A 27,103-nucleotide genomic window follows, 5' to 3' on the forward strand; every position below is an offset into this window, starting at 1 on the left:
ATGAATACGACAAAGTTGACTCTTTTACAACCACACCAGCCCAGATTTAGTTGTTGGCATTAACAGCAACATTTCAGAGATAATATGAAAAGATCAGCAGGCTACCAACCTTTTATTGTCGGTAAAGGGCTTAATAGGGTCCTCAAGAATAATGTAGCCTGTAACATTTAAAAACGCTTCAGCCCAATGGCTACAGCGAATGTACCTGCTAACCTACCACACAAAACAAATTTCTGACCCTTAAACTAGTCTTAAAGGTATAGTTCACCCTAAAATGAAAATTCTGTCATCATGTGATGTGCAGGAGCCGGCATTCTGATTAGGGCTGCACAATATATCGTTTCAGCATCGATATCGCGATGTGTGCATCCGCGATAGTCACATCGCAGGATGTACGATGTTCAGTATATTGACCGTAGCTAAAATCTGTCTACACTGGACACGACAAAGCGACCGTTAAAATAATTTGTGTCAGTACGTCATAAATTGAACGCGGCATCAGTTTACTGTCGGGGATTTGTCGTGTCGCACCGCATCCAGTGTAGACAGCATCACTGATTATAATGTGTTCATAGCAGGCTATTTTCTCGCGGCGCTCCACGCCGCTCGTAACCAGTGTAGACAAACCCTGCATCCCAATGTGCAGACTATTCACCCTATCTGCCCCAAATAGTATTGAAAATGACTAATATCACATGGAATTTTACATGGATAGTGTGCACATTGGGGCGCAGGCACAGTGAGAGCCATGCAGATGCATGTCAACTCTGAATTCTGTTCACTTCCGCTTCTATTAATGACACATACACGCAAAATAATGTCAAAATGCATGTCTCTGCAAGTATCCTTGTAAACAGTTACTTGTGGCTTAGGTGAAGGTAAACAATTGAGAAAGAAAATGAATGTGAGAAAATTTTGTAACTTTAACAGATTTATTAGGTTTAATTTATATAGTTAAAACTTTACAGTGTTATTTTACATTTGATTATTCAAGTTCTGTACCTGAATACTATTAGACTTACCTGAAAAATGTAAAGCACTGTTCATTTTGTTTGTATCTTTGTTCCATTGTATTTATCTATGCTTGTAATTTGTTTATTTTCTATATTTATTTACTCTCCTACAAAATCACCCCAATCATTGATTATTATTTTTTTCCAAATAGAGCTATTCAAGTCATCTGGTGATTTTTTTTTTCATATTGCAATATATATCGCAGAAAAACTAAATATCGCAATGTGAGTTTTTTCCAACATCGTGCAGCCCTAATTCTGATGTATAACCCAAATGTGCTGCACCTTGTTCGCAAGCAGAGGAACGCACATACGAGTCATGGTACTGTCATGAATGTGCATCGAAGACTGACACGGAAGGGAGGAAATTGTTAAATAATTGTTGCACACAAAAAGTATTCTCATAGCTTCATAACATTACGGTTGAACCACTGATGTCACATGGACTATTTTAACGATGTCCTTAATATCTTTCGGGGCCTTGAACATGGTAGTTGCTTTTCTGTCTATGCAGGGTCAGAAAGGTCTCGGATTTCATCAAAAATATCTTAATTTGTGTTCCGAAGATGAACAAACATCTTAAGGCTGGAAATACACTACACAACTTTTAAAATCTGAACAGATTTTTAAAACACTAGGCATCATACCCTTACCAACTTTGTAAATAGTGACAGAGGAAAACTGGCCATCATACACTAAACGATCACACACTAGCAGACTTTGAAGTCATTCTGATCACAACAAGCTCACGCAGAAACGTGTGCCTTGTTGCTAGGAGACGCATGACAAATGAAAACAATGTGTGTTCTAAAATCGGCTGAAAATATCAAGCATGTTTGATATCCTTCGACTGGATGGAATCAAAGCCTGAAACTAAACAATCTGTAAATCTGCAGAAAATTGGTGCAAAAACCATGTAGTGTATTCCAGGCTTTAGATTCTGTAATACTCCTAATCTGGCACTAGATACATGGTGTGCTCAAGTCCTCTAGGGAAAGTCACAACGTCAGGTCCATTCAAGTCACTATGGTCAGAGTGCAAAAATTCAGTAAAAATGATCAACTCTTCTATAAAATGATGAATAATGAAAGTGCATTAGGTGCGTTTTTGTTTCTTTATATTTGCATTGAATTTATGAAATGCATTGTAAATTGAATAGTTACATGTCATGTTTGTACAATACCAGGTACACCCCCAACTTGGAAACCGGGGGTTTAAAGAAAGTTATGAGTTTTCCACACGTAATTATGACTGTGTTCAACACGTAAATATGATCTTTCCAACATGACTTCATCGCACCAAAAGTACCCATCAGCCGATGGCATAATTTTGGGGTCCTACAGGGACAACAAGATGACACTGTCCTCTTGCATGTTTGTTTATTAAATATGTGACCCGTACCAAAAAAAAAAAAAAAAAAAAAAAAAAAAAAAAACAGTCATAAGGGTCAATTTTTTGAAACTGAGATTTATACAACATCTGCAAGCCAAATAAATAAACTTTGGCTGAGATACAACTATTTGAAAACCTAGAATCTGAGAAATATTGAGAAAATCACTTTTAAAGTTGTCTAAAGTTTTGATATATTTATGGTAGGAAATTTACACAATATCTTCATGGAACATGATCTTTACTTAATATTCTAATGAATTTTGACCCATACAATGTATTTTTGGCTATAGCTACAAATATACCCATGCTACTTAAGGCTGTGGTCCGCGGTCACATATTTCAGCTAATCTAATTTGGCTTGCAAGTTAACAAGCTAAAGAAACTTACATCCATGATATGATGCAGGTGAGCCCTCAGACTTGCCATACTCCTCTGAGTAGCTGGTGGAGAGGTTGGGCTGGCTGGAGCCACGGCCGAAGCTGATCTGATTGTTGCTGCCCACACTGGTGGCCACCTGCGCCATGCGCTCCTTAGTCTTCAGTGCCTGAGAGCGTTCACCCTTCAGACGGTCGTCATCCTTCAGTAGCACGACCAGCTGCTTCGACTTCTCTCTGACGTTGATGCCCTGGTCTTTGCCGTCCCGATCAATAAACTGGAAATCTTTGAGCGTCTGTATGGCGAAGATGTTCTCTTTGCACTGCAGGGCCACTCGCTCGGAACCCGTTTTGATCAGGTAGTCCAGCAGCGTCAGGGCCTTGTACACATGCCGCCAGTTCTTTCCGTGGTCATTAAGCCTCTTCCAAATCATGCTCATTATCTCCGAAAAGGCCACCACATTGTAAGTGAGATCAGCGATCTCTGACATCAGAGAACTGGAGGGGCCCCATGGGTCATTGGAAGTCGCTTCCCTGACCTTCTTCTCCGGCTCTGTATAGTTATTTACCACATTTTTCATCTGTCTCCGAATAGTTGAGCTTGGCATGGTGGCGTGTAGTGTTAAATTCCTTAAGAATTGAAAAGAAAAAACTCAGTTTTGCTTAAAAAAAAAAAAAAAAGAAAAGAAGAAAAGAAGTAGTAGTCTGTTGTGTAATAGATCGAACACAAGTTCTCCGTTTGAACAGTTTCTCTGTGTTACTCTGTGCCTGTTAAAACCATTTCCACAGAGTGAAGGAAGCCAGCTCGATGAATTCCTCCATTACCTGAAACACAAAACCAAAAATGTCAGACAGAAACGGAAAAGGTTCAAACCAGAAGCTAGTAATAGATGCTAAGCACAATTAGACTGCAGAAAATCTAGTGCACATAAAAACAGTAAAAGCAATTATCCTGTTCGTTTTTCTTTCCACAAACATTACACAAAAAGAAAGTGATCACGCTGATAAACATGGTGAATTGCACATTGTGCATACAGAAGTTTAATGGTCCATTACCAAACTACACATGCAGCTCCTTCAGTTAATACCACAATTCAGTTATAGATAAATGGATCACAGCTGTTCACTTTTCAACGGATCATACCACCCAGGTACACGTGGAGTAAAACATAACTGTGTAGACACAGAAGGGCGGCTTAGTGTGTGAAGTGCTTCCTATTACTCATCTTTTACGGTAACACAACACTCATGTGGGAAGATGTTGCCCATTATTTTCCAAAAGTAATTGCACCATACCATTCTCTCCATTACAGCATGGCATGTAAAATCAGTCTATGCTTGAACTCAGGACAAATGAAGCATCGAAGTCATACTAAATATGTTTCCTGTCCTGAGCACACCATGACGCTTTAATCGCCAAGAAACCATCTCAACCCATCCCATAAATTCATTAAAAGCTACTGAAATGTGACTCCTGCTCTCCCGCGGAGGAGCCAATAGAGCGCTGCCTTACGAGCAACCCCCACTGCCGCTCCCCCAAGCCCGCATACACATGAATACAGCCGTGGCTTAATGAAACATCTGCTGCTTTAATGACCAGTTCAGGCCCAGCACATCAGAGGAAGAGAGGGGCAACTGTATCACTACCGGAACAAAGCTCCAGTGGCTCTCACTGTGACGGGGGCCCAGGAAGCCAGCACACAGGCCCGGGTCTGTGTAAGGATGGCCTCCTCAATACTAAAAGAACAGGTCTGGCAATGTCCTGCCAATATCAAGGAGTCTCAGTGATCGGTCTTGAAGCAGGGCCAGAGACTGAGCATAGCAAGTCCTGTGAGCAGCACTGGCTCTCTGTTTTCTGCTTCGAGAAGACATGAAACCTGTCCAGGAAATCAGCTGAAGTAATACTAGGACACTTTAAAAGACGTAAAAGCTTAAAAAAAGAAGCATCCCAAAGAACCCGATCTGCTTCTATAAAATGCTGCTATAAATTTATTTTGGGGAATTGGCAGTGTTTTATCAACACCAGATCACTACAGAAGTTCCTTATTCTGAGAACTGTTGAATACCTCCTCGAAATCTCCTTCAGTATTTGGTTAACAATATTTTCCTACTTAACAGCAAAGAGAATGGAGCAGTTTTTGTATGCCAGCTAATTTTACCTTTGCTAAAACTAAGGTTAAAAAAAACAAATAGTAATTTTAGTTAGAATAAGTAGCAGCAATACACACAATGCATATTCATATTGTAAAACAAAATGCGTGGAAAGTGGATTGGAAATAGTGTAAGGTCTTGCAATGGGTTTTTAAAAAACTAAACTTATTTGAATGTCCCTTTTTTTAATGTTTCATGTGCAAGGTTCTAACATGAGAAAACAATGAAAACGTTAAATAAATGTGTTCTATATGAAACCCTTTAGAATGCATAAATTCAGTGCCCTCAAAATTAAAATTACTTATTTGGAGAACTGCTGAATATCACTAGCAAAAAATAAATAAATGCAAATTCTATAATATAGTGAAAATGTATTACCGTATAAAAACCGAAGGCATCATTAAATGGTTTGACTGACACGTTTTTCTTTCCTGTGTTGATACATTTCCTGTTAAAACAGGTGGTTTGGTTACAACATACTTTATTTTAATGTCACATCATTGAGTATTCATTCACTATTTGGCTACTCCACTACAGGGGGAGGGGAATTCTCATTCTAGACCACATCTGATTGGAAAACAATATGAGCAGCACAGAAAAGGTCTTCAATATTTTTGGCCCATTTTCCCAGAAGAGAAAGCGAACAAAAAACAACCCTAATGCAAATTGCACACAGGCACTAAAACGAAAATCAGCCCACACAACATAGGCCATACAATACTGTCAGCAAACAGGCAAGAATCACGGTGACCTTGCTGCACACAGCAACTGCTCTGACCTATTCCTCCTAACATCTGACATGCGCAGGCCATGCTGATCCATGACCGGCCGCATGACACCCATGCAATGAATACTAATCCTGCATAAGAAACACCAAGAGCAAGTTCTGCACAGCTGTGAAGGACAGGTAACCCTGATAAGACTCAATCCAAACAAAAGATGAGCATGGCAAGTGCCAGCATGTCTCATGTCTTTAAGGATGCATCGTGGAAGCACCGAGGAAGGGTGTGAGGTGGCAGAGCGAATCCAGCCGCAAAGAAAAAGCAGGTGTTAAGATTCTGCATGCTAAAACACTACAAGAATTAAGAGGGAGAATTAGGGGGGAAATGCACACATATCTTGAATTACTCCATAGAAGTCAGGCCTGCAGGGCGAACTGAAAAAGGTGGATGTTACATAAGCCAGCGCTTGTGAGAACGGGCTTCTCCTCACAGGTAAACCAGCCAGTTCTGGCACTTCGAGTCAACTGCTCCCTATGCATAATGCTATAGAAATCTCTCAGCATCCAATGTATTCAATATTCTAGCAATACATCAGCACGAAAAGACGTGACAAACGGAAAACACCACTTTGGTGGCTAAATAAAGGCAGATGATCGGCTCTTGCTGTGCAGTCCTCCAGAGACTCGGTTTGTTTAATTACAGGAAGCAACGATGAAGATGCATATGGTGCAGAAACTGATCGCAGAAACGGCTCCCCACAATCACGGGTGTTTCCCGCAAGAGATCAGAGGAGGGACTGTGAGAAATCTCTGTGTTGTGGGGATAAAACCGCTCTGGTCATTCTGTCCACAATCTTTGTAGTGTCGACAAAACAAACTCGTCAAACCACAAATCCGTCTTTACCAAAACTTAAGCAACGGATCTTTGACTAGACAGTAATCTCACAGACAAACCTTCGACAAACTAATCTAAGAATACCGTAAATGTAAACAGAGCAGAAAGTGTTTGGCGAATATGTCAGGAACGGATTGAATAAACCAAAGTCGTGGTTAAATATTTACATAAGATACTATAGCTGGACGAAATACACTTACAGTTCATATGCCTAAAGTTTACAAATACATATCCGTTACACAAACGCAAATAATCCCAACGAGGCTTGTTAACAGCAGTTTAACCAAACAAGGCCGGTTACAAATGTATTGAAATAAGTAACGTTATCGAGCGAACTTTAGCACAACCAAACTAATAAAATGTAACGTTACTGCTAGGGACCAAAAAAAACAAAACAAACCTGCGCTTAACGGTCCTTGTGTATTTTTAAATCTATAAAGTAACTTAACGACGTTTCCGTTGAATTGCTAACTGGCAAGCTAACGTACAGAAACCACGACGAAAGTTTCGTTAACTATGAAAACTTTTTTAAAAACTGAACTAATTTATGTGACTAATATAATGCTGTTGAAAATGTTGTAAGACTCAGCGCATCCAGACTGTGGTGGTTTGGGGTTTTATTTTTTAGGACACTGACTCTTTAAAAGCTATAAAGTGAGTTTACATATTAACGTTAGCCGTTCAGGCTAGCTAACTGCGGCTATGCTCCGACTAACTTGCTAATTTAATCAAATATCGCTCGTGTTCCTTTCAGACCGCAGATGAAATCGAGCTTTATCGTAGCCTTTCACTTTCAATAAAGTGTTTAAGCAAAAACAACCAGAATTGGTAGAAGCTCAAGCCGAAATGTGTGTGGTGCTCGGTGGAGATATCGCCACACTGAGAGAAGCGACTAGAAAACAGAACCAGTAACTCACCAAAGCTCCTGTGCCGATGATGACCGGGGGTAACACCCGGCATAAGCACACACCACTCGTGTGAGAGAGAGATAAACTTTATTTTCTAAGACACGGTCGAGGTGTGTGTTGATGTGTTAGTGAGCTGGGCTCGTGTGTGTGTGTGTGTGTGTGACACCCGCAGCGTTCAACATGGCGCTCTGACTGCACATTCATCCTCCTCCGAGGGGCGAGACGAGCCAAAGGGTGTGACCAAACTCTCTGGGCTTCATTCTCAAAACTCTTTATTTCCCAAATATCACAAACGCGAGCCTCTTTACCGCCATGGAAGTCAACCAAGACACCTATTAAGCGCTGTTCTGCTGAAATGAGTGCACACTTACCGTCATCGTGAGATAAGTGTGCTCCTGAATTACCGAAACCGATAAACTCGGCGGAATGTGGCCCCCAAGTGGGTTTGTATTGGAGACATCTGACTGTAACGCCGAGGGGCAATGTTTCTAGGAAATAGACTTCACGTTTTTGTCGTGTTTAAAATTGCTCTGTCTCAGAAGAAGATGTACGGAGTGGACGACTCATAAAAGTAAAATATTACTCAATAACATTCCCCTCTGTTATGTAAAAATGTAAAATAGCTTAATTTCCAGCAAAACACCACGGTTATGGTTAATAAGGTAAAGCAATAATAATAATAAAAAAGCAAAAATAAGCAATAATAGAATTTAAACAGTCTTCCCAACAAACATGAGACGTCTATACGACGTGCAGATCAAGTCTAAATTGCGTCGGTCGGTCTGGACCGTATCTGGACGTCTACTCGACGTGCAAATCCGGTTCATATCTGGACGTCGATCTACGACGTCCCTTGGACGTTGATAGGAGGTTCAAAATTTGACCGTCCGGCTAAGGATTTTCTTGGACGTCTGTTCAACGTGCAGAACAGGTTCAGGAAATCGATTTATATTATTATTTTTTTATATATATATATATTATAATATAAACACAACAAAGCAATCCTTTGATTTCTGATTTAAATAGCACATGTAGCCTACTCTTCTGAAACATTTAGGTGTCAAAATAATGTAATATATAAATTTTTAAAAACATAGGCCTAATTAAAGTACCATAATGTGACCATATAAAATCTTACATGGATTTATTTATTTATCTGAGTGGTATTTTTCACTGGATCATTGACAGAAACAGCAGTTTATATCTGTATTAGATCTATAAATTAAATATAGATAATTAAATAAAGTTAAATACATTAAAATATATTAAATTTGAATATATTTAAATAGATAATTAGATTGAAATAATATTATATTCTATTAAATAATTAAATAATAAATATTTAACACATAGATTTAAATTAAATGAAATAGTGTATTTTAACGTGCGCTGGCCACGAGGGGCGTTAACGTGATGTTACGTGAGTGACGTAAACGTGTGTTGTGCCCAAAAAAAAAAAAAAAATTAAAAAACGTAAACGTAACGTGATGGCGCAAATAACCACGAAGACTGGAAGAATAATTCTGTTTATTACAAAAGACTGAAGATATAACTGCCGCCATCCTTTAATTTATTTATTTCTACGTTGAGGACACTTTATAAACCTACAGAGATACCGGACCAACGAACGACCTTCACAACGGGACGGAGCTAACGTAATTGACGTTAACGGTTACTTGGAAATTCAAACAGTAACGGTCAACTGACAACTGCGCTGAGCCAAAGGTAAGAATGAATGTGCTTTTATTCATCGTTTTATCAATCTAATGTTACATTTCACTTCAGTTTAATATTTCAAATTATTTATTTGGATTATAAAGATTATATATTTTCAAATTCCTCTTTTTGTAATTGTACATAACGTTATCCCTGTTGGTTAATTTGAGGTGGTCCAAGTTACAGTCTGAGGTAAAATTTTGATGATCCTTTTTAACTAAGTTATTAAAATTAGTCACTAAAACAGGTAACTGTAATTTTTCTTGATCAAATAAAGAAACGATTTTAGAACTTATATTTTTTCTACTTTTCAGGACGGGAACAGCAACAAGAGTTTAACTTCTGATTCGTAATCTACACACTCTACTGGTGAGTGTAACACTACTGACACCTAGTGGTTAGTTTTACTACTGCAAATACAAATACATTCTGTCACTACATTAACGATAATGTAAGATTTTCAAAACTTTATCTTGTGTGAAGTGTTCTTGTATTAAAACAGCCTTTGTCGTGTATCCTGGATGCTCACGCGAGTCTGTGAAATTAGGCACTTTAAATAAAAAAATAAAATTAAAATTACGCTTTGAAATGATTCCCTAAAGACTAAAAATCAGTCTGGCAGTATTTTCTGATCATATGTTCACCACAGAGGTCAAATGAGCATTGTGAAGCTATATTTATATTTATAATAATCATTTATATTTAATTTGTGTTTCAGGGCAGTTCATGAAGACAGATAGATGTTGTGCCGACCAGGACAGTTCCTCCTACCACACCAGACTTTGCTGTATATGGATGCCTGACCACTAGCACTGGACATTTACAACAATTTGGTGCCAGTGATCCCTTGCAGAGAACATTTTTCAAAGACACCCTCAGAATTACAACAGATTTTAAGGCTTAAAATTATTGTGGGTGGGAGTATAATGAACATAATATGATTGTTTTATTTTATTATTATTATTTATTTTTAAATAGTTCCCATTTTTTTGTAATACATTTGTTTAATAATACAGCACAATATAGGGCTAAGTTGCACCAGGTCAGGAAAAAACACATAAGTTGCATCCGTGTATAAGACACATTTTACTAATAATTTCAGAAATAATTTAAATACTGATAAATAAAACAAACGTTAAGAAACTTAAAAACTATGAACACTGTAAAGATTTTATTTCCCCTCACTTCAAATCATTTAAATTGAATACTATTCAAAACAGAATAAAAATAAAAATATTTAGGCCTATGTATAAAATAAAAAAAATTCTAGTGCCATTATTTACAAGCAGTATATCTTTTGTTAATTAAAATGCACTTGCTATCTCAGTTTCTGTGAACCTCATTCTGAAATGTAGAAAACACAGTGCTACAGACAATACCACTGTGCACAGACAGGCTTGTCACACAGACATGAGAACTATACTTATAGAAACCTGTAAGTGCCCGCTTTTATGTGTTTACGTTTTGCTTAGAATAATTCAGCACATCTCAGAAGATTAAAAAAAAAAAAAGACCAGTAGTCTGGAAAATATGGTATAAATTATTTTGTTGACCCCTTTGCTTTGGTCCTGAACCCCAGATTGAAAACCCTTTTTTTATTATTATTATTGTGCATGCAGATAATATTTGGGCACATGAACACTTGACTATTGCGTGAATAAAGAATACCATCTTTAAGAATTTTATGCTAATTGGAGTTTAAATAAAAATGAAAAAGCTTAAAAAGTTAAACTCCAATAGGTGAACATAATGTGTGGACCCAACTAAACTAAATTGTTTGTTGTTAATTGTTATCCACTGTATAATGAGTGACATTTCTTTTATTTCATGGTTTTTGTGTGAACACACTGTTTCTTTAAGTTTATTTACAAGTACAAAAAGAAATTGCATTGAAATAAACATGATATTTAGTTGAATGCAGCCTAAGTGTGTTTATTTTGTTCAGAAACAGTATAAATGACGCCTAAATGAGACTTTATAAGACGTTGAAAATACGTCCAGAAATGACCACATCTGAACGCAATTTTAACCTTCTATAGACGTCCTGTAGACGTCGATATTGGACGTCCCAAAGACGTCGAAAAAAGACGTCATAAAAACTTTCATTCTGGCGCTTCAGGGGACGTCATTTCAACGTCCGACAAAGACGTCCAAAAGACGTCGAAAAAAAAGACGTCATAAAAACTTTAATTCTGGCTCTTCAGGGAACGTCATTTCAACGTCCGACAAAGACGTTGAAAAGACGTCGATTGGACGTACTTTTGCTCAGTGGGTTAGGATACCATAATTTTAGGATTACCGGAATTTTACTTTATTTTATTACATTACAATATTTATGTAGGTCATATATTTTAAACTGTTCTTTTGGTGAAGGAAATAACAGTAAGTAAGCGAGTGAGTGAATGAGAGAGTAAATAATAATAATATTTATTATTATTATTAAATATAATTAATATCAAATGGTTTAAATTAATACCATTTAGATTATTCTTTGAATAGGCAGCCTTAAAACACATATGATTTGTTTTCCCTATCAAACCAGACGATTACCAAATACAGACAAAAGACACTTAAGGTTTATGAACTTGCTTGGACCCAGATGTAACAGCAAAAACATGCTTTTTAGTAACTATGATGCCATTTTACTACTCACGAACATGATATATGTGTTACAATGTGAATCTTCTATTTGAGTGCTTGGAAATAAAACCACTGGACACAGTTCAACTCATTAAAGAAGAATTCTCAGTGAAATGTGACGCATACATTGACTTATTATGGTCGGCTAGACTAGATTTAGTAGTATTGACACGAGTTCACCAGTAAGGGGCAGCATGGTGAAGAATTTCCTTCTCGTGGGACTGAAATAGACGTGTGTAGCGATAACTCCTCTTTGGGGAAGGTGAAGTGAAACTACTTCTAAATCTGTGAACAGTAATTCTAACTTTTACTCCAGTTTATTACATCTCAGTATAATCATCTCATTAATTACAATATGTGGTAAACAATAATGTTGTTCTCCTCCAAAAGTGTCCAAATCCTGTCTTTGACCTTAAAAGCTTTGTGGTCTCTTTCATGATGCATGCATTTATTTCTGCATATAGTCTTCATGTGACGCCCTAAAGTGAAGCAAAACAGTAGTTTCCATTAAGCAATGTAGAAGTGTTTCCCAATATGCATAATTTCCTTTGCATGACTTCTAGACATACTATGCCGTTCCTCTTGTTTCTTTTGTCAAGTCAGTATAATTTGCATTATCTAATGGTACTATCCACAAGGTCGGAATAATACTGAGCAATGAAACTCAGATTTACAGTCATTTTCTCAGATTTACAGAAACATTAATATTTGTATTATAATAGGCTTTAAATGTGGATCATAATATATGCTAAATGTAAGACATGGCTTATTCTGATGCAATGACTACAAATTATTTAGTCATCCTTAAATGATTATTTACACAAAAGTGAAAATTCTGTCATCATTTAAGATATTGTAAATATCTTATTTTATTTTCCACGGAAAAAAAAACATTTAATGCAAGTTTTATGTTGGTTTATTCTTTTTATTTTATCCTAAACTTTTTTTTTTTTTTTTTTGACGAAGAATAGCGTGCATTACTTCTTTGTAAATGAGAATGGAAATGGTGTGGTTATTAATCATAGGCCACAGGGTCATATGAGCAATAATACCAAGGTATGAAATGGTTGCAGTGCATCTATTCTTTTCAACCTTTGTCACCGAGACACCCCTCTGTTTGTGGTTTCCTTGTTTCATGCTCAGGAAGCCCCTTTTTCTGCCCCCCATATAATGTTCATATTGTTGCATGTGTTTCTCCGGATATACAGTACTGTGCAAAAGTCTTAGGCACATTTGTATTTTCACCCCAAAAAAGGGTTTTAAGTCAGTTATTTCTATCTTTTGCTGTAGTGTGTCAGTAGAAAATATCAGTTTACATTTCCAAACATTCCTTTTGTCATTAATTTTAATAATAATCTAGTGAGATTTTTGAATGCACAAGCAGTCTGGCAGCAGCCAGTGCTCCACATGGAGATCTGATCTCACCATCATCAAATCTGTTTGTGATTACATGAAGAAACAGTTGAAACTGAGACAAACTAAATCCAGAAGAACTGTAGCAACGTCTTCAAGACATTTCAAGAAACCTGCCTTAAATTAACATCAGACCACTTGTGCATTCAAAAATCTCACTGGATTATTATTAAAATTAATGGCAAAATGAATGTTTGGAAATGTAAACTGATATTTTCTACTGACACACTACAGCAAAAGATAGAAATAACTGGCCGAACACCATTCTTTGGGGTGAAAATACTAACATGCCTAAAACTTTTGCATAGTAGTATATATATATATATATATATATATATATATATATATATATATATATATATATATATATATATACACACATACAGTGGTGTGAAAAAATTGTTGGCCCCCCTTCCTGATTTCTTATTTTTTTGCATGTTTGTCACACTTTAATGTTTCAGATCATCAAACAAATGTTAATATTAGTCAAAGATAACACAAGTAAACACAACATGCAGTTTTTAAATTAATGTTTTTATTATTGAGGGAAAACAAAATCCAAAACTACATGGCCCTGTGTGAAGAAGTGTTTACCCCCCGTTAAAACTGTGGTCTATCACACCTGAGTTCAGTTTCTCTAGCCACACCCAGGCCTGATTACTGCCACACTGTTCGCAATCAAGAAATCTCTTAAATAGGACCTGCCTGACAAAGTGAAGTAGACCAAAAGATCATGGCGAGATCCAAAGAAATTCAGAAACAAATGAGAAAGAAAGTAATTGAGATCTATCAGTCTGGATAACGTTATAAAGCTATTTCTAAAGCTTTGGGACTCCAGCGAACCACAGTGAGAGCCATTATTCACAAATGGCAAAAACATGGAACAGTGGAGAACCTTCCCAGGAGTGGCCGGCTGACCAAAATTACCCCAAGAGCACAGTGACGACTCATCCAAGAGGTCACAAAGACCCCACAACAACATCCAAAGAACTGCAGGCCTCACTTGCCTGAGTTAAGGTCAGTGTTCATGACTCCACCATAAGGAAGAGACTGGGCAAAAATGGTCTGCATGGCAGAGTTCCAAGACGAAAACCACCGCTGAGCAAAAAGAACATAAAGGCTCATCTCAGTTGTGCCAGAAAACATCTTGATGATCCCCAAGACTTTTGGGAAAATACTCTGTGGACTGACGAGACAAAAGTTGAACTTTTTGGAAGGTGTGTGTCCCATTACGTCTGGTGTAAAAGTAACACCACACTTCAGAAAAAGAACATCATACCAACAGTAAAATATGGTGGTGGTAGTGTGATGGTCTGTGGCTGTTTTGCTTCTTCAGGACCTGGAAGACTTGCTGTGATAAATGGAACCATGAATTCTGCTGTTTACCAAAAAATCCTGAAAGAGAATGTCCGGCCATCTGTTCGTGAACTCAAGCTGAAGCGAACTTGGGTTCTGCAGCAGGACAATGATCCAAAACACACCAGCAAGTCCACCTCTGAATGGCTGAAGAAGAAAAAAATGAAGACTTTGGAGTGGCCGAGTCAAAGTCCTGACCTGAATCCTATAGAGATGCTGTGGCATGATCTTAAAAAGGCGGTTCCTGCTCGAAAACCCTCCAATGTGGGTGAATTACAACAATTCTGCATAGATGAGTGGACCAAAATTCCTCCACAGCGCTGTAACAGACTCAGTGCAAGTTATTGTAACCAGTTATTAGGTTTAGGGGGCAAACACTTCTTCACACAGGGCCATGTAGTTTTAGATTTAGTTTTCCCTTAAATTAAAAACCTTAATTTAAAAAACTGCATGTTGTGTTCACTTGTGGTATCTTTTACTAATATTTAAATTTGTTTGATGATCTGAAACATTAAAGTGTGGCAAACATGCAAAAAAATAAGAAATCAGGAAGGGTGCCAACAATTTTTCACACCACTGTATACATATATATATATAAAACGTAATTACATTATATAAGCAACGCATATATAGTTTCCTCTAAGTGGTGAAATTAATGCCACAATGGGCTTCCTACAATGAAATGTTTGTTTTTACATAAGGATCTTGACTTTCTGTCAGCAGCTTCACACCACCAGCAGTTTCTCATGTGCAGTCCTACATCTGAGTGCAAGTCACATTCACACAGGTAGTCTTTTGTGGTGCAAAATGTTTCCAAGTTGAAGTAACAGTTTAAGTCATGGAAAATATTGTGTTGAGTGCTGTTGACATCCTAACTAGATGTTTATGCCTGTACCCATACAGTAGGTTTATCACATTTAAGTAATCATTCATGAATTTCTTTATGGCTAAACTTCAAATGTTCTGAAAGGGAATTTGTAAACAGCCCATCTCCGCTTTGGGGAGTGTTCATAACATCAGCTCAAACAGCAATAATGACTGTCTGTGTGCGTAATGAGTCCCATTACGGTCCTCTTGCATAGGCACTGCCAAGACAGACTCTTTGAATTTGATCATGTCTCGAGTGTGACATCTTACAGTAAAATAGTGTATTTTAAAGCTCTAAAATGAGAGCAAGAATGGGTATTCCCATTCTGCGACTACTCAACCCTAGAACATGTGAAATACAATCAGATGCATATTTAAAACAAATTGTTAAGTCAATAAAAATCAGTTTGAATGATAATTTAGATGTGAGAGAGGATGTGTGTTCCCAACCTCAGATTGCTCAATTAATAGTAATTCACTTTGTGAAAGCTTCTGCTGGTTGATAGCTTGATATCTACTTTATTACTAAATGTAAATATGTTCATTGATATGATATTGAAGATATAGTTAACATATGAAAGCTAGAGGTTTCATTTTAAAAACATAAATGTGCAAAAATAAATTCTTTTCACTGAGGAATATCAAAAGAAAAGACCACTTCTTGTGAAATATCTAGCCAAAAATGGGGATTTCAGGGCTAAACAGCAGCACCAGTAGAGAGTAGAAACATTCATTGTGAGGTGTTCAGTGAGTCACACGGCTCTGGGGACGTTTGCTCATCTCGAAACACATATGTTCTTTGAATCATGAATTCTTTCAGATGAACTCCTCAGCTGATTTGATTAATCTCCAGCTATTTCCCGACAAAGAAATCTTAGTAATATCTGAGAATAAGTCTAACCTAACACTTGCTTAGTGACAGATCTGCTCATAAAACAGCAGTCAAGCAAACACATGAGTGTTATTCTTTACTTGTAATACGTAAGAGGCCATTCTTTTCATTGTCCTCCCATCATTTTTTCAACTTTCCTGTTACTCACATAGCTGTATTTCCTTCTGTTAGAGCACGCTGAGACAGGAACTGCCACCCCTGCCTCCCTCCCACATGCTTCTCTCTCTCTCTGTTAGACCCACACACATTCTCATCCTTGTTCTCTCGGTTCATTTATCTCGGTGCGCTGTTTGACAGTGAGCTGTTTCAGTGTGGATGCTCTCTGGGCTTATCCTTTCCTCTCTTCTGTATTCTGTTGCTGTGGTGGGACGTCTACCCACATTGATCTTCTGGGATCTGGCTTTCACCTCCAGCTCAGGATGGAAGCAGTAGCCCTTTACAACTTTTGTGCCACGGAAAGTGACGAGCTCAGCTTTCAGAAGGGAGATGTACTCAAGGTAAGAGCAGTTTTGTGTTGGTTTATGCATTGCTTGCTGGATGATATGATTTGCTTATGGTCTTTTCTTGCACTAGATCACTAATATGGAAGATGATCCTAACTGGTACACAGCAGAGTTGGTGAACAGGAAGGGCTATGTACCTAAAAATTATATCAACGTAAGGCCGCACACGTAAGTACAGTTTTATTATCTGTAAACATTGGAAAGTATTGGTTTTACTTGTATTGGTATTGACTTTGTGTATAGTCTTGATTCACACTAGATTGGAATGGGTGCAGGAAAAAGAGAGTATGTGAGAATGGTCTCACTGAGATATTTATAGCTATGTGGTGTCAGTATACGCAGTATACTGTATAAAAGAAGTATAAAAAAAATGATCTTAGAATTTTAAAATCGACTTATTTTTTGTGGAAGCCAGGATACACAACCATTCAAAACTTTGGAGTAAGATTGATTGATTGATTAAGATATTAATATTTTTATTCAGCAAGGAAGCATTAAATTGGTCAAAAGTGACATTAAATACATTTATAATGTTACAAAGGATTTATATTTCAAATACGTTCTGTTCTTTTGAAATTTCTATCCTTTAGACAGTCTGATTTTCTCAAAAATATTAAGAAGCAAAAACTGTTTTTAAGAATAACTAAACATCAGGAATACTTGATTACAGCTGAACTGAGCCTGATTTCTTCCAAGGTTTTTTTTATATCCATTTCTGTCACCGATGGAGTTTTGGTTCCTTGTCACTGTTGCCTTTGACTTGCTTAGTTGGTGGCGATTGACTGATTGCACAGACACTATTAGAAGTGAGCTGAACAGGATGATGACATCACTCTTTGTTATTGGCCTCTTGCATTACTGGCAGACTGTTATCCTGTTTGACACTGTAAAGCTGCTTTGACACAATGTGTATTGTATAAAGTGTTATAAAAAATAGTAAAAAAAGAGGCTTATTTAGGCTTATTTTGTAACCAATAAATGCAGCCTTGGTGAGCATAAGAGACTTCTTTCAAAATCATTAAAAAAACATAATTATTTAGAACTTATTTGTTACTAAAAATTTTTAGCAGAAACACCACTGAGCTATGAAAGATTTCACGTGATTGCACCAAGTACAACATGTTCCTGGATCAACATCCTTGTTGATCCTGGAACAACATTCCAATCAGCCAATCAGAATTGAGGTATAACTTTTCAGGAAATATGTGTTTTAGACTTAAAATCGGGTTAAGTGCTTCTACACCCTTGTTATTCACCTATCATTTCCCACTGATTTTAGGAATGAATTATGGGTAGGGTTAGGTTTAGGGGTAGGGATTGGGTTAAGTCTATATCTTTGGATAATAATGTTGATCCAGGATCATCAAAAGATGTTGATCCAGGAACATGTCTTGGCAAAATCACGGCGACCATGAAAGAGCAACCTTTGTTAAACAGAAATTTCCTCTAGTTTGCCAGTAGTTTTCCACATAGTAATAAAGTGTATAAAAACATTTACACAGTGTTGTTTAAGTTACAGCAACCTTTCTAGCTGTTTATCGCATGTCTAACAGCGCTGCTGTGCCCCTCTATCTCACCCACAGATGGTTTGCGGGCCGTATCTCCAGACATATGGCCGAGACTCGACTGCGCCAGCGGGAGTGTGGAAGCTTCTTAGTAAGAGAGAGTGAGAGTGCACCTGGAGAATTCTCCATGTCAGTGAGGTAAGACACATCCCAGCCTTCCTAACCTATAGTCTGCTTTGAACCCCTTTGTTGGGGTCATTGTAATTTGTTGTTTGCTGCATGCCTCTTAAAAGCATAACTAGAAATTGAATAATGAGGAAAAACTGCAGGGTCCATCAAAATCCATCTGACCTACTTTGCAAAGGACGCCAATATCCTCTGCTGCTTAAGAAAATGTACCATGAAGTTGTCTGAAAATGAGAGCATCAGAAAGCTATTACGTCGGAGCAGAGATTTCATTTAAAATTCATCAAGTGCGCTGGCACTGGAATCACATAATTATTCTGACTGGCTCGTTACCATCCACTTCTTGATGGCTGAGTTGGGTTTGGATGGTAGAGCACAAGCCTGTCTGGGATCCCGGGAACGAGCTGGCTGGGATAATCAGCGCTCCGGTCTTGAGTGAGGGATGGCCTCAGGTGTGGAAGCATCGGCTTGGGTTATTGTGTGATTAAATGACTGCACAGCACACTAGGAAGAGTGGAATTGGCAGCTGGTCTGCAGATCCGGGGCTAATGTGTGACACAGCTCTGCATGCATTCCTTGAGAGAGTGCTGTCTGTGGATACAGATTACTAATCAGACTGACACAGGTGTGATGGATGATATCACTCATATAACTCTGGCATTTTAGTTTAATGATCATAAAAGCTGGGAAATGTCAAATCAAGCTTATAGTGAAAAATAAGCAACGTGAATGCCTCTGATTTAGTAAATCTTTGATGACTTTGGTCATTAATGTACAATGCCATCCAGATTTGAACTGGGTTAATGGGAAGAGACTCTAAGGTAACGCAGATGCTCTGATTATTTTATTTTCCTCTGTACTTATGTTCCCGTTTTTCTTTGAGTCCTTAAGCTACCATATTAAAGAAGACATCCTTTCAGATATGACATATGACATATGTCTGCCCATGACAGCTTCCTCTTTTTGGGTTTCAGCATATTCATTAAAATGCTCTAAATTAGAGCATTTTAATGAATATGCTGAAACCCAAAAAGAGGAAGCTGCCATGGCCAGACATATGTCATACCCTGAGTAAGGGTTTTTTTTTTTTTTTTTTTGTGCAAGACTTGTTTAAAAGACAATTTATGTTGAGTGTTATCTACGTCTGGTTGGCAACTCAAACATGGAGCCTTCATTGATTTCAATATAAATTCAGAAAGCAGTTTTTATAGTATTTTTATAGTAAATTCTTAAAATCCTGGAAAAATGTATATTAACATATAAACAAATCATTCTGTAATATCTTTCATAACTAGAAACTAGAAATTATACACAAAGTTTGGGTGATTTGTTGTTGTTCTTTTTTTGTTGTTGAGAAATTAATACTTATATTGGGTAAGGATGCATTAAATTGCTCTAAAGTGACAGTAAATATACTTATAATGCTACAAAATTTATATTCAAATGATTTCTGAAGTATCATGTATCAAGAGACTGACAACTGGAGTAATAGATGCTAAAAATTCCATTTTGCCATCACAGAAATAAATCACTGCCTTGGAATTATAAGGTTTTATCTGCATTCTGAGCAGTTTTCAAAGTTTTTGTGTTCCATAGACTTCTGTAGATAGAAGCCTTTTGTTTTTTGAGATATTGAGCTTCATGTGTGTTGATTTATTGAGATTCATAGTTTAATGTAAATAAGTTGTCAAAGAATAACAATATGTGAATAACTCAATTTTGAAAAAAGGTCAGATAAAATTTAATGATTACAAGGTGGCGAAATAACATTTTAAAATATATTAAAATAGAAACGTTATTTTGAACTGTAAAAATATTTCACAATATTACAATATTATGTATTTTTGATCAAATAAATGTAGCCTTATAGTGAGCATAAAAGACTAATTTTGAAAACATTAAATGTTACCACCTTTATACTTTTGAATAGTAGTGTATTTTTAGTGGAAGTTTTTTTTGTGCAGGAAACCACTCGTTTAAAAAAATGCTGAATTGTTTCAACCAAAGTATGTGTCAAATATGGACAAACCCAACTGTTGAGTTAAAAAAATAATAAAAAAAAAACAACAGTTGGGTTTGTCTATATTTGACCCAAATTTGGGTTGAAACAACCCAGCATTTTTAGTGTACATTAAATACACATTAAATGCATGCAAATGCAACTTAAAAACAAATCTTTTATAAACGTTGTTTTCAATGTTTGTATGATATCAGCTTTACAGTTTGTCACTGGGGCCATACCATTTTAAAAGGTACTAACTAATGTGAACTTTTAAAGTACAAATAATGTGTACTATTTAGGGGTTAATAAAGTACAGAAATGTACCTTTCAGATTTTAGACCTCAGGCCCCCCCAGGGGTGACAGCTTTGTACCTTTTTTCTGAGTGTGTACAAAGGAGGAGCTGTCTATCTCATCTGGCTCTGTGCCAGGCACTCTACTTGGCTGAATGAAGATTGGTGAAGAAGATAACTCAGCTGTGACATATCATCTGCTCCGTCTTAAAGTGGGACACTGACTGACTTGCCAACATAACCAAGTTTAGCTTGAATGGCATGACCACTGCAATGACATTCTTCTATGCATATTAAATTATTCTGTATATACATTAGTTCACAATTGCAAAAGCAAACATTCCTAATCCTAAGTATTAAACCCTTCACTCTAAGGTTAACTTGTTCTTCACTATTTGTTATACATAAAAGTGGGTCTTGTTGAAAAGTTTCAGAGTGCTAATTTATTTCTAAGTGATTGGACTTTTTTACCTGGGTAGCAACCACTTAGCAAGTTAAAACTACTTACTGACTTGCTAGTGTAAGCAACCACCTAGTAACACCTTGGTAACCATCCAGAATAACCTGTGTATTTATTTATTTTTTCCTCACCGAGTGGTTTCATTATGTTGCTAATGATGACAAAGGATCATTAGCATCTGCCTATCAATGAACTTTAATGAAAGGCGAGAATGCCAGCAAGCAGGTAATCCTGCATTGGGGAGCTAAAGCTACCACTGGGCTGTTCACTAGATAAAATGATTAAACTGTCAATCACAGTAATTCAAAAGAAACAGCTTTATAACAGCGGTAAGCTTTAGACAATGCAACATACCAAAGCTATTTGCTGCTAACTCAACACAAGCTGCAAGATATACCTGCCTTGCTACAAACCACAACAGCTTTGAAGGTTTAAGCACTGAATGTAGGTCAGTTGTTAATGGCACTGGCGGCTGAGAGAAATGACAGGTTTTGCTGACGAACCACCAAATCATTCACATCTATATTTAATTACAGCTTCTGTCCTCACCCATGCCCTAAACCTCATCACCAGCATATCATGCTCGACTTTATTTCTGTTAAAACAGCCTAATCTGGCTGGACTTGTGACTCAATTGTGCTTGTGACTAGTTTAATCAGCTCATAAATAGCACTGAAGGATGAAGCAAGTATTATTTGTTGTATGTTTTTATATACTGTGGGGGCATTGGATCATCGGCGGGGGGGCACTGTCGTTTGATAAATATTTTTTTGACGCATTGCGCAACATCATGGTAGCATGGAAATCCAGACTTAAATCTGAAAGATCTATATAGAATCTATATAGGTTTTTATCTAAAAGAGGAACAGAAGACAGCGCTGAAATTTGCTGTTTGCGGACCGGATACGGCTCCAATGATCTAAATAGAATGACATTCTACCCTAGAATGTTAGGCTCCAATGATCTATCTATATAGAATGTTACTATATATATATTTTTTTTTTTTTTTTTTTTTTTTTACCTGTCTTGATTCCTAATACACAAAAGATGACGATTGTTAGGTTAAACGTTCAGAATACGATTCCATATAAGGTTAGTATAGCCTAGTTCAGCACGTCAGCAAAATGTAACCTATTCTCGCGTTCTACGAGTTCAGTAGCCTACATTTTTGGGAAAATGTACATTTTTGGGAAACGCGCGAGGAATTGCGGCTAACGTTCATAACCTTGCATGTAGAGAGGGCTTTTAAGAGCTAAGACAGGCTAGGCTACGTCGATATCGGGAAACCCGGCCCAGAACAGATAGCCTAAACAACAGAACAGGACAGAAAATAATAATATAAATATAATATAGGCTAAATAAAAAAACATAAAATAGGCCTTCAATGAATAGCTATATATTTTTATACTTAAATAATTAACAAATTACGACGACAAAAAAAAAAAAAAAAAAAAAAAAAAAAAAAAAAAAACACTGAATCAGTTTGAAGCTTTGAAAAACCGGCAAAAAAAGTCCCCATCAGACAAAGTTTTTTCGTATAGATGTTTCTGAAAACTTAAGGCTTTTTTTTTCTTCATAAAACGAGTTGGACATCATCATACAAATGTCTGCGTATGGACCAATTAAATCAGAAGACTAAAATTCGCCTGCAGAGAATAAGGATGTCAGAACAATAATGAGCCACTCACACAAGGTATAAGGTTTAACTGATTTTTTAGTTTTTGATTTGCGTAGAATGCAAATTTTTTGTAGAACTTGAGAAATAGATAAAAGATAAATAAAATACAGGAAATGGAAAAAATAAAATACAGAAAATACAAAGTGTGCTTCAACAAATAAAATAATTTCTTTAAACACCGTTTTTTTTTCTTAGGGTTTCAAGGACTTTAAATACTCTAAAGGACTCATTTTCTAAACAAAATAAATAAAGGACAAAAATAAATGTATATTCTGCTATTACTTTATGCTAATACTTGTTTTTAACCTGGGTTACCACTCCTCGCAGCAGTTTATGCACGCACCAAGCAGAAATGACATAAGCCCGTATATCTTTACAGACAGCCCAAGTATAAAACACAAATGCAGTTAGAACCCACAAACATTCATCAACAATTCACCTGCTTTTTTTAAATTAGCTGCTAACAACTGTCTATAATATAGACGGACAAACTGTTCTTCAACTTGAAATGGATTTTGCGCGCGCGCTGCAAATCAAATGTAACAAGTTTACTCGGCGACCAATAAGCATTCACCATGACGAAGCCTAGTAACGTGCCATGAACAACAAAAAATTATGCATTTTCCCCATTCTTTTTATTTTATTTAATTTAAGTTACAGTTTGAACATTTAATATTAAAATAATAACTAAAAGGGATTTTTTTTTGGGCCACGCCATGGCCTGTAGGAGGGGCATCAATGACCGCTAGGGGGGGCACGGCCCTCGAATGCCCCACCACAGCGCCGGCACTGAAGCACCTACTGACTTTCAGGAAGCTTTGGAGGAAGTACAGTATTTCACATTGACAGTCACAAGCTTTTAGGTTTATTGAAATGCAAGTGCTCAAACATTACACTTTTCACTTCTTAAAATGAGCAAGTCTTGGCACTTGGTTTTTAGGTAAACTGAGTGACAAATGGATTTTATCATTGCCGCGCTGCAGAAAGCAGAGAGATGGGTATCGTTGTGAATGCATAAAAAATAATGGGATGACTCACGCCCGTACCTTTGATCTACTTTACTCTGAAATATCAAGATATCTTATTAATATTCATAATGCGCAATTCATCTTTAGACATGCCTTCGTCATACAGTTGAAAGAAAGTTTGCGGTTTCAAACACTGAATTATTTAAATGTTATCACGGCTTTGAAGAGAATTTTTTGCAGAATCTCTTAAAGATGTCTAGGAGCTTTCTACGCTAACGCAACCAAAGAAACATCAAAACTTTATTTAGAAGACATGCTGACTAAATGTTTGGCCAGCATTGAGTATAGCTGTTTACAGATCCTAAAATGTAAAAATAAGACAACTCATAGAGGAGGTTTTGAACATTACTGTTTTGGACCAGTCACGACTGTTTAAAAAACAGCAAATTCTTTCTTTAAAGTGTTTTGGTTTAAAAGTGTGCATGTTTTTCCCCGCTCGAAAATATCAAACAAATTGTCAATTCTGACAACAACAAGCGCGCACACATGCACACTTTTAAACCAAAGAATTTTGTTTTGTGGCCCAAAACAGAACTGAAATCAACTAATCATAGCAGAATCTTTGTTCTGCTGACATACATAGTTTTTATCTACAATCTAGACACAAGCATGGCAGATCGAGGAATGATGATTGGAACAGTGTTGTTATTGTTAACTAAAACGTTTTCAATCATTGAAATAAAGCTGAAAAAAAAACTGATTTAATATTCTATTGGCAACTAACTACAATAAGTTTAAGTTAAGCTCTAAAATTACTGAAAGTGAACAAAAATAAAGCTATATATATATATATAAAAGTGAAAGTTGTGACATTTGTCAAGTATTGTAACCCATACTCGAAATTGGTGCTCTGCATTTAACCCATCAAAGTGCACACACACAGCAGTGAGAAGTGAACACACCGTGAACACACACCCGGAGCAGTGGGCAGCTATATCCAGTGCCCAGGGAGCAACTGGGGGTTCAGTGCCTTGCTCAACGGCACTTCAGCCATGGGTATTGTGGGTGGTAGAGAGCACTGTTCATTCACTCCCCACCACCAACAACTCCTGCCAGCACCAAGACTCAAACCTGCGACCTTCTGGTTACAAGTCCAGTTCTCTAACCATTAGGCCACAGCTGCCCCTTTATATATAAACACATAACAAAATAACTAAACCTTAAACTAAAAATAAAATGAAAACTGAAAATGTAAAAGTAAAAGCTAATTCAAAATATTAATATATTAATATATTCAAAATATAATACTAAAATAGCACTGGTTTGGAAAACCTATTTGAAAACAGTCATTATTGCAGTTCTGTTTGGAGCCACTAGTGGCACACTGCACCTTTAAGAGTGACTTAAGTGTCCTGCTTTTTGGGGTCACTTTATGAAATCCTAGAGGGCTTATTCTGTAAATGCTCTGATATTCTGTAGTGCTGTGTGTGTTCTGAATTTCTGTCTCCTCTGAACAGTTATGGGGATCATGTACAGCATTTCAAGGTGTTAAAGGACAGAGATGGCTATTACTTTGTTTGGGAGGAGATCTTCCCTTCCTTAAATCAGCTTGTGGACTTCTACAAGACCAACAGCATAGCAAAGGAAAGGACTGTGTTTCTGAGGGATACATTAAAGGTAATTAACACTTACAAATATAGCTGTACTTTTTGACAACAGCAATTAAAATTTCATACTTAAATGCTTTTTAAATGACTGCTGAATTTTTATTTCACCAAACAGCAAAAAGATTCTTGTTACGATTCTTGTACTCAGGGGTGTCAGAAATGCTTACTTTGAGTAAACCATGTTCAGAAACCTTGTCAGGCTTTTCAAGTATACTTTCCATATAAATTACCTGGTTGCCAATTTTCCAAATGACATGTAATCCACATCAGGAAAAACAAACTAATCAGTTATGAAACTACAAAAAATATCTCAGGTGTGATCGGAATGATGAGGCACGTAAAATACTATGTCAAAATGGACCTAAATGTGGAAAATGTGGTAAAGGCAGGCAAAACAATAATGACCTTTGTCTGTTATTGTTTCCCATCAGAGGCCCCATCACGCACAAGCCCTGTTTGACTTCAAACCAGAGCACAACTCCCAGCTGCACTTCCTGCAGGGTGATGTCATAGACCTGCTGGACTGCTCCGATTCTCAGCGCTGGAAAGGTCGCTGCCGAGGCCGTGTGGGGTTTTTCCCACCTGAGTACGTCCAGCCCACCTATCACACTGAAGGACAATAACAACACTGTGTGTACATATCAGTATTCGATTGTTAGCATCTTTTATTGGTTTAATACAACTGGAATGATCAAGCTGAGTAAGTTTGAAAATGACTCTGCAAACAGACAGTAACAAACTTATTCAGCCACAGTTACTAAAGCATAACCATGCTGTTGACACTAAGACGACACCTGTCAGCTTTTTAGGACAAACGCCCTAAACTATCAAGCACCATTAAAAAAATGACTGAATAAATAAAAAGTCTCTGAGCATACTCTGGTGCATTAAAATGCAAAAGGAGATTTTGAATTGTATTAATACAATCTCTTCACTGCACTTTGCTTACAAATTTGAATATTAACTCAAAAACGTCTTTAATCAATTGCTATATTTATTGCACTTTTTTTCTGTGTATATATTGTTCATAACTCTTGTTGTCTTATTTTCTTTTGTTGATGTAAATGTTACCATCATGATGACTGAAAATATATGAATATTAAAACAATAGTGTGTACATGTCATCTTCAATTAGGGAGTAATATGGTTGGGTCAAGCCAGCAAATGACTAGTTGATATAAAATGATCAAGCTCATTCCAGAATATTTCATACCTCCATTATCTGACATTCTGATGTGGTGCAAAGTAAAACTGAATCCAAAAACTTTTTCATCCATGTGTTTTATCCAGATTTTAGAATATTGCTTATTTATTTATGAGTAAAATCTGAGGTTACGTTAATATTTTTTACAGCATAAATTACACACAGTCAAACCTCAGTTGTGAAAACTATTTTTTGGTTGTCCTTTTAAAAATGTAAGTTAGCTGCTACATATGGACTACAATGTTGTCCAATTTGCCATGTAGGCTAGCTGTAATTAACACATACCAAAAACACTAATTAT

The 27,103-nt window shown here is 36.8% G+C and overlaps 2 protein-coding genes and 1 long non-coding RNA gene across 6 annotated transcripts in view; 2 read left to right on the forward strand and 1 right to left on the reverse strand.

Annotated features, from left to right (window-relative positions):
- LOC109063030 (epsin-2-like) overlaps positions 1 to 8,392 on the reverse strand; it is a 28,427-nt gene extending 20,035 nt beyond the window's left edge. Inside the window, exons 1-3 of one of the 4 annotated variants that reach the window (XM_042720162.1) lie at positions 7,464 to 7,714; positions 5,309 to 5,378; positions 2,793 to 3,604 (exon numbers count right to left, since the gene is read on the reverse strand). In XM_042720162.1, coding sequence (XP_042576096.1) covers positions 2,793 to 3,387 — 595 coding nt within the window. In that variant the 5' untranslated portion in view covers positions 3,388 to 3,604; positions 5,309 to 5,378; positions 7,464 to 7,714. Of the gene's footprint in view, positions 1 to 2,792; positions 3,605 to 5,308; positions 5,379 to 7,463; positions 7,742 to 7,825 lie in introns of those variants that run through there. The other 3 variants (XM_042720163.1, XM_042720164.1, XM_042720161.1) reach the window with 3 other exon arrangements.
- A 793-nt stretch (positions 8,393 to 9,185) lies between these two features.
- On the forward strand, positions 9,186 to 10,575 carry LOC109096036. Its single transcript, XR_006154202.1, has 2 exons — positions 9,186 to 9,539; positions 9,889 to 10,575. It is a non-coding gene; the product is annotated as an uncharacterized LOC109096036 (long non-coding RNA).
- A 5,975-nt stretch (positions 10,576 to 16,550) lies between these two features.
- On the forward strand, positions 16,551 to 26,706 carry LOC109063300 (GRB2-related adapter protein-like). Its single transcript, XM_042720166.1, has 5 exons — positions 16,551 to 16,835; positions 16,912 to 17,009; positions 18,425 to 18,544; positions 25,449 to 25,608; positions 26,030 to 26,706. The coding sequence occupies exons 1-5, from the start codon at positions 16,758 to 16,760 to the stop codon at positions 26,219 to 26,221; spliced, it is 648 nt and encodes a 215-aa protein (XP_042576100.1). The 5' UTR covers positions 16,551 to 16,757; the 3' UTR covers positions 26,222 to 26,706.
- The last annotated feature ends 397 nt before the right edge of the window (positions 26,707 to 27,103 follow it).

This window comes from Cyprinus carpio, chromosome B3 (genome assembly GCF_018340385.1).
Source record: "Cyprinus carpio isolate SPL01 chromosome B3, ASM1834038v1, whole genome shotgun sequence".
NCBI classification, from domain to species: domain Eukaryota; kingdom Metazoa; phylum Chordata; class Actinopteri; order Cypriniformes; family Cyprinidae; genus Cyprinus; species Cyprinus carpio.

Excerpts from the sequence above, each read along its gene's own strand:
- LOC109063300 (XM_042720166.1), top strand. The coding sequence starts at position 16,758 with ATGGAAGCAGTAGCCCTTTACAACTTTTGTGCCACGGAAAGTGACGAG. Across the intron at positions 17,010-18,424 it reads ATCAACGTAAGGCCGCACAC|ATGGTTTGCGGGCCGTATCT; the intron begins GTAAGTACAGTT and ends TCTCACCCACAG. Across the intron at positions 18,545-25,448 it reads GAATTCTCCATGTCAGTGAG|TTATGGGGATCATGTACAGC; the intron begins GTAAGACACATC and ends TCCTCTGAACAG.